The sequence below is a fragment of the Danio aesculapii genome, chromosome 4 (assembly GCF_903798145.1).
Source record: "Danio aesculapii chromosome 4, fDanAes4.1, whole genome shotgun sequence".
NCBI lineage: Eukaryota > Metazoa > Chordata > Actinopteri > Cypriniformes > Danionidae > Danio > Danio aesculapii.
In genome coordinates, this window is record NC_079438.1 from 35,005,829 (window position 1) to 35,018,281 (window position 12,453).

At 34.7% G+C, this 12,453-nt stretch overlaps 1 protein-coding gene across 13 annotated transcripts in view; it reads left to right on the top strand.

The window, feature by feature from the left end:
- Positions 1 to 12,453, top strand: part of celf2 (cugbp, Elav-like family member 2) — a 247,607-nt gene that overhangs the window by 188,645 nt on the left and 46,509 nt on the right. For all 13 annotated transcript variants that reach the window (XM_056455526.1, XM_056455524.1, XM_056455525.1 and 10 more), the window contains 2 exons: positions 2,007 to 2,055; positions 7,938 to 8,072. In XM_056455526.1, the coding sequence (XP_056311501.1) occupies positions 2,007 to 2,055; positions 7,938 to 8,072 (184 nt within the window). The remainder of the gene's footprint in view (positions 1 to 2,006; positions 2,056 to 7,937; positions 8,073 to 12,453) is intronic.

Below are 12,453 nucleotides of genomic sequence, written 5' to 3' on the forward strand. Positions count from 1 at the left end.
TAATACCGGCGATACATGTAAAGCACAAATAATGTCCAATTCTGTCACGTCCAGCAGCCGTCATCCATGAACCAATCTCTATCACTGTAAGCTGCTTGTTTTTCTATCTGTTCCATTGCTCCATTTGTTAGATGTTTGCTCCCACTTTCTTTTGCAGTCTGAAGCATGTCAAACGCACAAAAGGCCCCATTAGCACCAGAGGATGTCTAATCCCATTTTTGCATTGATTTCACATGTACATCACTCACGCTTCATCTGTGTCTGCTTAATGCACTGGCTGCAAAACATTCCCCCCTTTGCACCATGTAATGTTAAGATTGTAAGGGTGCAGGTGAGATGTAATTTAAAATAAAAGATAAAAAGAAATCAGTTATTAGAAATGAGTTATTAAAACTTTTATGTTTAGAAATGTGTTGAAAAAATCTTCTCCCCGTTAAACAGAAATTGGGGGAAAAAACATGGGGGGCTATTCATTCAAGGGGGCAATAAGACTTCAACTGGTCATAGTATGATGACGTATTTCCAAATGAAATTGTATATTGAGTTGGGTGCAGGGTCAGTGAATTAACTAACATTAGGATTGCACGATACTAGAATTCGGTACCAATTGATACTGAAATTTTTTAAATGTCCATTTCCTGCTAACATTTGAGTGCTGTTGAGCATTAAACAGTGCTGATTTTCCGTTGTGTTCACATGCTCAACAGAAATGACTGTGATTGGCCGTGAAGCTCATCAGTTCACTGAACTCACCGCTGTTTACTGAGTGTAACCACAGATACAGGGACACTGGAGTATTTTAAAGCAGCGATTCATCAGCGGATCGCTCGATATATCAGCTTATAGACAAACCAGCTGTTTGACGTGACTTTGAAACGCTCCAGTGTCCCTGTATCTGTGGTTACACTCAGTAAACAGCAGTGAGTTCGGTGAACTGATGAGCTTCACAGCCAATCACAGTCATTTCTGTTGAGAACATTGTCACGACCCCGAATGTCTAAGGCTGAGGTTGAACATAAAAGTTAAAGAAAATAAATAAATAAATAAACAGTTAGCAGGTTATGATTTAAATTACCTTAAAGGTTCTTTTATTGTGAGAAGGGGGAAAAAGTTTGTATTTACAAGAAAACAAAGAATGTTCACCTTAAAGGCATAGTTCACTCAAAAATTTAAATACCATAGAAGAAAACAAATACTATGGAAGTTAGTAGTTCCAAGTTTTTAACTTTTTTTAAAATATCTTCCTTTGTGTTCAACAGAAGAAACTTATAAAGAGTGAATAAATGATGACACAATTTCAATTTTTGTGTGAACTATCCCTTTAAGACTAGCAATGTGTGCTACTGTAGCAAAATAAACATTTCATGAAGACTTTGAGAGTGAATAATTATACATGCTGTAGATTCTTAAAGATGGAATAAATAAATTAATACATTACATTATTTAATATTGTAACATGATGACATGTTGTTTAGGTAAAAAACGTTTGAAGATCTTTGTTTTTTTGAACTACATAAATAACAAAGATACTGAATATTGTCAAACAGACTGGAAAGACATAATAAAGCCCTATTTGACACAACTTTAACAACTGAAATGAAAAACACAGCATTACCTCTACAAAAATATTCATCTGACACCTTTATACATAGACTGACAATTAAAAACAGAGCAGAAAGGAAAAACCCAGAGCGCACAACAAATTATTCAGAAAAACATTAGATGGAGATTAAGAGAACAAGAAAGATGGAGCGCAATAAACATTTCATCGGCAAAGTGCTGACAAATCACCTTCATCAGCAGCCCCGCTCGCGTACGTCTTCATTCGGCTCGCGTCTATCGAGATGAAGAATTGAGTCAGCGGAAAAAACGACGACACATTAACAAGATTACAGCGATAATGTAGAACATCAGCGAGACCAGCTTGATTATGAACATTAATGAGCGTGCTGTAGTAAATGTGGCGCGTTTGTGTAAATGTAACCCGTGTGTGTCTTGTGTTTCAGATGCACCATCCCATACAGATGAAGCCCGCAGACAGTGAGAAATCAAATGGTGAGTGTCTCGTATATTTTTTCTCCAGTACGCTTGTCTTTCTCTCTGTGTGTGTGACTGACTGGAAGATGACTGAATTATTGAAGCCCAGGAGAGCCGCGGGTCAACAATAGTTTAAGCGTCTGGCCTGGCAGTGACCCATACGCGTATATACAGACACTCAGATAAAGCGAATCAGTCATAAAATGATTTCATAAATGTGGTCAGGAAGTCCAGTGAAAGTGAGCTGGTGACCAGAGGATCTGCAAAGCTCTTCAAAGGAGACATATTATAAAAATGATAGACTTTTTTCATGTTTAAGTGCTATCATCAGGTCCCCGGTGCATCTCTCATGCCAAAAGCTATGAAATAATACTGTTTTCATCCATCTGTCTGTCTGTCTGTCTGTCTGTCTGTCTGTCTGTCTGTCTGTCTGTCTGTCTGTCTGTCTGTCTATCTATCTATCTATCTATCTATCTATCTATCTATCTATCTATCTATCTATCAGAACTAACGAATTAGGGCTGCACGATATATCGTTTCAGCATCAATATTGCAAGGTGCGCATCTGCAATAGTCACATCGCAGGAAATCACAGTTCAGAACATAGGATTTGTTAAATCGTTTTGAATTTCAACCATAATCTATTAGTGTGAATTTTAAATACTCTGTTTTTAAGGCCCATAACTGCAAGATTTAAAGCAAATTTAAACCATTCGGGAACAAGAACTTATAAAGTTTCTTGATTAAAAATAACTGAGCTTAATGATTTATTAAACGAAGACTAAATAGTGTTATTTAAGATTTGATCATTTCATTTCTTTACCCTTAATATTGTAATATTCCACCAAAAACCATAAAGGATTGTTTATTTTGTTTTTATCTGTGCTTAAATTTCTTTATTACATTTTTTATTTATATTTTTGATATATTTTATGCAGATGCACTCCCTACAAAATCATCACAATCCTTCTCAAATCCTTGGGAATTCTTCCCAAACAGTTACATAAGTCATATTGTGAAATTATATTCATATCACAGAAATACAAAATATCGCTGCATTCGAATATCATGCAGCCCTACAAGAAATTAATAATTAATAAGACAAACAGACAGTCTGTATTGTTCATTAACTCGTTGGTTCATTTGAATTAGTTTATCACCTTTGATTAATTTAAATCTTTATTATGTATTAAGCATCATTGTCTCCTTTTGTCCTAAACAAACAAACAAACAAATAACTAAATAAAGAGTGTTTGTTGGAGTCGCACATGACTTTTGTCTAAAAATATATCCAAATGCAAAATTGACACAGTGACCATTGTGTAATGCATATAGATACATGTTGTTTCACAAAAATTGGTTATAATGCATTTTAGAGATTATTAAAAATTACAGATAAAAAAATTAGCTGGGCAAGGAATAATCGTGATTAATAACATCCAAAATAAAACATATTTTGACATAATTTATGTGTGAACTATATTTTATTACATGTATATAAATACACACATGCATGCATGTATTTGAGAAAATGTTTATTTATATTCAGATATACAAATATGTATGATAAAAATGGTATATTAATTCATCATCCATTTAGAATTAAAATATCTAAGTAAACCAAAAAGTTTAGTTTTTATGTATGTGTGTGTATTACATATGCATAATAATTGCCAGCAACTAGCTCTCTGCAATTCTCACATGGTTGCCCACTGAAGCTAAGCATGGCTGCGCCCAGTATGTACCTGGATGGGAGACCACATGGGAAAGCTAGGATGCTGTTGGATATGGTGTTAATGAGGTCAGCAGGGGGCGCTCAACTTGCTGTCTGTGTGGGTCCTAACGCCCCAGTATATTGATGGGGAATCTTTACTGCTCAGTAAGCACCATTGGTTCGGAAGACCCACCCCTCACTGATATAGGTCCAGAATTTGTCCCATACATGAGCTCATTTGTCCTATTTTGACTGCTATGCCATCATAAATAATGAAAATAATACACTTAAAAAAAAACCAAACGGAATCCTCTGTCGGCTGTTGCTTTGGTGGGACTATAATCTGATGTAAGAGAAGTCTTCTTTCACTACTGTATTGTTTTTAAACAGAGAAAACATTTTACGGGTAACTTTTATTCTAAATCTTGGACCTTATTCCTGAAATAAAAATGAGCAATAAAAAGATGTGAAGCACCAGAGGCGGAACATATTTAATTAATTTGAATTTATTTTGGCTATTGTTGATATCCAGGAATTTTCTAATGTAAAAATTCTGAAGAACTCATTATTATTGTTTTATTATTATTATTATTATTATTATTATTATTATTATTATTATTATTATTATTATTATTATTATTATTATGTTTTATTATTATTTGTCATTAAAATGGCCAAACTGTGACTGAGGACAGTTGAATTTGCTGGCCAGTTTGTTTTTTCTCTAATAAATGATAGTAGGCTGCAGTTTTTTTTGCTTTAAAACTTTAACTTTATTTTTTCCTAATGATATATGATGTAATACATTTGTATTTGGAAAATTTGTCTTGTTTTAATTTTTCTTTATTGCAATTTCTTAGGAAATATTTTTTGTACATCAAAAAGTGTGGTTATGATGACATCTGCCTAGCTAATCCACCAAAAAAAGAGTACTGCTTAAATTTCACTAAAATGCAGTATTTAAATCTCATCGTTAAATAGAAACTGAGGCGTATCACTGCAAAAAGGTCCACTTTTTGAGAAAAAAGAACCACCCCTTTCACCAGGCTGGCTACAAGCCTGTAAATCATGATTATAAATACTGTTCATGTAATACACACACACGCACACATATATATATATATATATCTCAAAACCTTTATTTTAAATTTGATTAATCGCTATTCATCTCTATTCATCTCTATTCATCTCTCTCGGTATTAACATCTTTAAATAAATCATACTGACTTGTCATTTTAAAAATACTGAAAACATTACATTTTTAAAAATATCTTTCATCAGCTAGAAATTGTTGTGTAGACAGACCTGCTCGCAAACCATATTAATATCGATTGTTCTTTTGATTTGATCCTTTTCAGTGAATCTCTCAGACTGCTTCACAAATCAGCCTGTACGATAAATTCCCAGATTAGTCTGAAACACAATTATTTTCCCAAAGTCAGCGGATAATAACTTTTCTAATGCTAGTCTTTGCTCTTATTGTGGATGATTTGCTGCACGCTATTGCAAAGCACAAATATTTGTGGAATATTTCATCAAAATGTAATAACTCGTTCTGCCTCCCGAAATGACTTATTATGGAAATAAAATGGCCCGCGAACAGCGTTTCATGTATTTTCAGAGTCAGATTTGTCGGTGGAAAAGCATCTGTCTGCGATCAGTCATTTTACAGACGTGACTCTCCATAAAACGTCTCAAAATGATGATTGTATATGAAACACTGACTGTAAGCATAGCTATAAAGCATTATTTGTGCTCATTAGTAAACTGTAACCCATCAGACCGAGAGGCTGCTCCTGTGTATGTGTGTATGTGTGTTAATCTTCTGATATGACAGTGTGTGTGTGCGTTTGAAACAGCACTTATCGCTAGCTCATCCTGTCACCGTTAAATGCACAAACAATTCAAACAGCAAAATAAACAAGTGAGCTATCGATTTCCCCGAGTGCAGCAGCTTGCTTATCGGCCGCCCAGCGGTAAGAGCTGACACATTCTTCATTAAACTAAAAATTGGATTACAGTTGCCACACTCTTGCTCTCTTTCTCTCTCTTTCTCAGTCGCTCATTCAAGCATTCACAGGCACACGACTGTAAATCGCAACCATGCACATACATGTAATTTTATTGTTGTTTTAACCTTTTTTTTTTTTTTAGATTTCCTTATTTTTTTGGCTCCAATTATGCTGAGTTTTTCAGATTTAAGACATCTAAATCATTGTTTCTCAACCACGTTCCTGGAGGACCACCAGCTCTGCACATTTTCCTCCTTAACCAAACACACCGGATTCAGATGGTCAGCTTATTAGCAGAGGCTTAAAGACCAGAATGGGTATGACAGACAAAGGAGACATCCAAAACATGCAGTTCTGTTGGTCCTACAGGAACGTGGTTGAGAAACACTGATCTAAATAACTGTCACTGAGACTGCATTTATTTATTTATTTAATTTATTTAAATTAGGTGTAAATTCAATTCGATACATAAATAAAGTTACTTTTTTCAGTTAAATGTATGAGATCTTTGTTTAAATTGTAAACCTCCGTGATCCACATCAAGTCAATGACTATAGGTACTTAAAAAAACACTTAAAGGCACAACAAAAAAAGATTTAATTTGCAAAATTCAGTTTCACTGGATTTATTAGGTGTGGGTTTTAGTAAATATATCAGCTAATAATTGTTTTATAAAAGTCTGATAACATTTAAGTTGGCAACACTTTAGAATAATGTTCCATCAGTTACTGTTTGGTAATGTATTTACTAGCATTAACTAAGTATGAATAATCTTGTAAAGCATTTATTATTCATAGTTCAGTATTAACTAATGCATTATTCAAATCCAAAGTTGTGCCCGTTAACATTAGTTGATTCACAGTGAGTTAACATGAACAAACATTATTTACCTTATTTACCATTTACTACTATTAAAAAAGATGGATAAATACTGTAATAAATGTATTACTAATTGTTTGTTAATGCTAGTAAATACATTAACTAATGGCCCATTATTTTAAAGTGTTACCTTTAAGTTTTCCAAATTTCTAATTAAAATATTGTCATTTATCATATTTAATAGAGAATGTGTATCTTTTAAGTCATTTAAGGATAATTTTAAGAAATAGCTTCCTAATAATGAACATTGTGATTGTGAACACTGGGCTCTTTGTTGTTGTTGTTGTTGTGTTTTTTTCTTGTTCATTTAAGTATTGTTTACAGTTTGAATTTGTATTTTTATTGGTTTAGCCTTTAACATCTGGCTAACAAAATAAAACTAGTCTTTGGGCTAGTTTGGGTACAATTATTTTCTTGGAGAACATTGATTAATGTGCACTGCCCCTTGTTAATATATTAAATGAAAATCCTTGATATTTTATCAAATGTTAATTATTTTGAAGGTAAAAAGGCATGTAAACATAACTAAAACATAACAGTTTTTTTACAACTTAATCCAATGCTTAATTCAAATTACAATATGTTATTTTAAATATGGAAGATGATAAATATGGACATTAACAGTAAATTAAGATAATTTTAAAGTGGTCCCTTGTTTTTGTTTCCATAGCTGTATAATATACCTGAAAGTTCATTTAAATTAGCTGAAATATTTCATAAATTCCAACGTCATGAATATTTTTGTTGTAGTATTCCATTTGGCTGACGTTTTTTCTGCTGTCGATTATAAAAAAAAAAATGCAATACACTTGCCAGAAAAGAGCTGCTCATTCATCCAGCTAATGAGGCGAGCAACATAACTACATTTCCCATCATTCTCTGTGGCAACACAAAAATCAACAAAAATGTAAGGTATCAATTACCCACCTAATGCAACTTTTCCTCTTCATTTTGTTGCATTAGTACTAAAAAAGTCTTGGGAAAAAAGAGAGGAAAAATAAAATGAAATCGCATCCATTTTATTCCCACTAAAATGCACATCGCATCATAATTACGGCCTTCAAGCTCATAAATAGGAAGTTCCCCACGAGGACTAGAAAGGCAGCGCATGTAGATTATGGCAGAAGAGAAAGCACCCGGGTCACTGAAAGAAAAGATCAGAGAGAACCCAGCAAAAATGAGTGTGTGTGTTTGTCATTGATGTGCAAATGAGACGCTGATCATGTGCAGCCTCAATGTCTATTTTAGTGCACGTTGGTCACACTTGTTTTCTCCACCTCTCCTCTTTTGCTCAGCGGTGGAGGATAGAAAGCTGTTCATCGGGATGGTGTCGAAGAAATGCAATGAGAACGACATTCGGGTCATGTTTTCTCCCTTCGGACAGATCGAGGAGTGCCGCATCTTACGGGGACCAGATGGACTCAGCCGAGGTGAGACACATGCATATTATACAACAATCATATTAAAAAAGAAACATGTAATTTTTCTTTTTGAAACATGGTTTTACAATAGCAGGCAGGGCATATGTGAAACTAATTTGGCGAGCCAGCTAGGATGCAGTGAAGTACACTGAATAGCTATGCCCACAGTGATATACCATGGGTCTAATAAAACTTTTGATGCAACTATATATTAAACAGCATATATGACTGGCACAGCTTTTTAAATTTTATTTCTGGACTAATATCATTGGTGCTGGATAGAGCTACTTGAAATTACTTCAAATGTCTATTTAATTGCAAGATCAAGTGTACTTGGTTTAGGTAATGTATATGACAACTTTTGGATTGCTTTTAGATTACTTTTATGTATCACACACACCCATTATACGTATATAATTTAGATTACATTTTAATGAATGTTCTGATTACTTTTAGATTACTTTTGATGTAACTAGTTTAATTGTGTGTTTAAATTCAAAAGATAATTGATAAATTCTGAATAATAAACTGCCACTGAATCATTAGTTACATTGTTATTCATAAAAAAGTTACTGTGCTCTGATTATAATGAGGATTCTACAACATAATATACTCTAATTATTAATAAGTATTATGCTTTTTGGAATCTGATTACATGTAATCATTTCATACCCAACCCCGGATATCACAACAATAAACTCATTTACTTAAAAATAACACATTTACACATCAATGTCTGTTTAGCATTCAGCAGTTTGGACCATTATAATAAATAACAGAGTGAACTACCAACACAATGAAATGGCAACAGAGCACTGTTATGTGTCACACATGGGATATAAGTGTCTACTTTGTATGAATTCATATAATGTTTTTTGTAAAATCTGAATATGCACTAATGACTTTTGTTTAGGGGTAGACCTTCCTGATCTTACAACATATTGATAACAAAATATTGGCTCCTTTACATAATCTTGAAAGTGCTGTAGCAAAATGAGCCTGTTTAGTTGAAAGTCAAAGAAAATTCTTGAAAAATATACATCAATTTCTCAAGTCGCTGTGTAATATTGGTCAGTATCAACACAACTTTGATTTTGTCTAAGAATCATCTTTATTCATTTAATTAATTATTATTGATATTTTGGGTAATGAGTTCTGACTACTTCTGGATTACTTTTAGATTACGTTTGCCTTAAATTTTACACTTTGACAAACTAGTGAATTTCATATAGATGCCTTTCACATATAGATGACATTTGCAGTCATTCAGATTCTACAAATTGATGGATTATGCTCTTCTTCTAGATCAGGTTGGATCTAATCTCACATTTGGTCAATCATTGTGTACCGACTAATTTACATAAACAAGTCTTAAAAGTAATTTGTTAAAAATGTCATATTGGCTTGGTGACAAAAACTATGAGGTTATGAGAGTTTTTGGTTGACAAAATAATATTAATTATTTTGAAGGTAAAAAGGCATGTAAACGTAACTAAAACATGACAGTTTTTTTACAACTTAATCCAATGCTTAATTCAAATTACAATATGTTATTTTAAATATGGAAGATGATAAATATGGACATTATTAACAGTAAATTACGATAATTTTAAAGTGGTCCCTTGTTTTTGTTTCCATAGCTGTATAATATACCTGAAAGTTCATTTAAATTAGCTGAAATATTTCATAAATTCCAACGTCATGAATATTTTTGTTGTAGTATTCCACTTGGCTGACGTTTTTTCAACTTTCGGCTAATGTGTTCTGACTACTTTTGGATTACTTTTAGATTATTTTTTCCCCTAATTAGCCAACACAATTTATGGTAATACATGATTACAATTTGGCAAATTAGTGAATAATTCTAATAGATGCGACGTGACAGTCACACCCCTTTCTCTCTCTATTTGAGCAAGAATGACATTGATCACAACTTTTGGGTAATGTTACTTTTGGTAAGCACCAACTTTCTGACTACTTTTGGATTACTTTTTGCCCTAACTATCCAACACAATTTAATTAGCCAAAACATTGCTTACATTTAGGCAAATTAGTGGGTAATTAATAAATAAATAAATTTGAGTACTTTGAGTGGCATTCTTCTCCAAGTGACAATAATGTTGATCAGAAGTATTTTCAGCCGGGGGCGCCGCTTGGGGGGGGGGGTCCCATACATTTAGGGGGGCCCCATACATTTAGGGGGGCCCCAGAGACATTATCAAGGGCCCGCGCCAATTTTCAGCCGCGATCCCAATACAATACCAATACCAATACACCCGCCATCCCCCCCCCCCCCCCCGCATCCCCCCCCATCCCCCCTTCTCCCACCGCGCTCTTCACTTTCGCCACCCACCACCTTCCCCCCTTTTCAATATATCAGCTTGTCATAGGGCCCGTGGCGGCCAGCGGCGCCCCTGGTGGCAGCTTTTGGCCATAGGCATGCATTATAATTATTAAACTGTCACCTCTTTATTTTGTCAACTATAGCCAAAAATGTACATTATGACCCACAATAATTCACATTCTGATCAAAGCATGATTTTTGTTCGCAAAAATCAGTCTCTTGCCGCATGTCTGAGGATTTTCAATTTCCTCGAGATTCACAAGAATATGTGCACCACTTGATAGTGTTGAAGATTTTTTCCAGCCTGATGCAACCTGCAGGGAATTACACAGTACCCCCAACTTCCCATAATGCTTCACTTTTACATTCAGCCATCTTTTATCACCCATTTATCCTCCCCATCCACTCCTCTAGTCGTCTCTCCATCCTCTGCTCTCCTTCTTTTCCATCTTTTCCTCATGTCCTCATGAATATTTTAATTCCACAGGAGATTAACTTTATTCCCCAAGCTCGTGCTTGGAGATATATTTGAAATGAGAGGAACTGCCGCCCCCCTTCCATAAAAAAGGATTGGCTGAATAAATAGATGAGTAAATGTGTACGTAAAGGAGGTGCACGCTAAATCCCATGGCCTAGGATGACTTTACCACCGCTCGCGCACCGCTATTAAAGCAATCTATCAATCATCATTGAACTTCACTATTAATAAAATATAGATCAGGCCACATGTGAGTGCAGTGCCCAGGGAGCTACCCCAGTTTCTTCAAAAACTCTCAGCGCTCGCTCTTTCCAGCCCTCCATATCACATCAACTCCCTCAGCCGAGGATTCTAGACAGTGTTCAGATATTTAATATTAATATCTATAATGTTGCTTACTTATTTACTTTCTTACTTTATTGCTTTATTCACTTATTAGTGTGTCTCTTTATTTATGTATCTATTAATTTATCCATGTACTTATTTACCTTTTTATTTATTTATTTTTATTTAATACATTTTATATTTATAACTGTTAATTGAATTGATTTATTATGGGTATTTTTGTCATTGACTCTTGTCTCTATCTTTCGACAAGTGTATCTGTCTGCGGACTGTAAGACAGGGACGTAACATGAAGGGACGTAACTTGTAGTAAGTTAGAGGCGTTACTTGCAGTTATCAAGATCCCATTGAACCATGCAAATGTCACAACAAGATGCTGTTGGCAAGATGGTGGAAATACTTACCAGAGAACATTTTCACCAAATGTTTTCATGAATTTTCTCTAAATTTATTCTCAACCAGTTAATTTGATATATTATTATATTAAATAATTTAGCAACTCCACCCGCTGACTTCTCATCTATTTTGTCATGACAGTTAGCCTACTCGGTGTCGCCCTCTGTGGTCGCAATTAGCAGTACAATGGTGAGCGCGTCAAATGTGAAAGCTGCCGCAACTCTCGGACATGTACGTAAACAACTGTGATGGTTGGGTTTAGGTGTGGGGAAGGTGTAGACATCAACGATGGTGGTTGGGTTTAGGGTTGTGGTAGGTATAGACGTTAATAACTGTGATAGTTGGGTTTAGGGTTGGGGAAGATGTAAACGTTAATAACGCCTCTAACTCAAACTCTTTAGCGCCACCACTTGTCCAGAGTTGCAAAGTTCTACACCACAACTACAACATATATAGTATGTGATAAAAATCCCTGAACAATAAATAAACAGACATAGTACTGGAGTTGAAACTAATAACTAAAAAGAAAAACACACCAACAGATGTTTTCCCCGAAACCCTGTACTTCACCCTGTTTATGCAAAAACAAGTTGACCCCAAAATGCAGTGATCGACCAATCGCCATCAAGTATTCGCGAATAAATTAATCCCTCACTAGGGACTTCTTTCTTTCATTCGTTCTTCTCGTTAACGGCAAAAGATCATAGATCATAGAACCACAAAATGAACTCTGCCATCGCAGGTCAGAAAAAAACAGGACTTTGAGAGTTGAAAGAGAAAGTTTTTTTTTTCTCTTCCTTCCCTTGGAGATTCGCACCGAGCCAGAG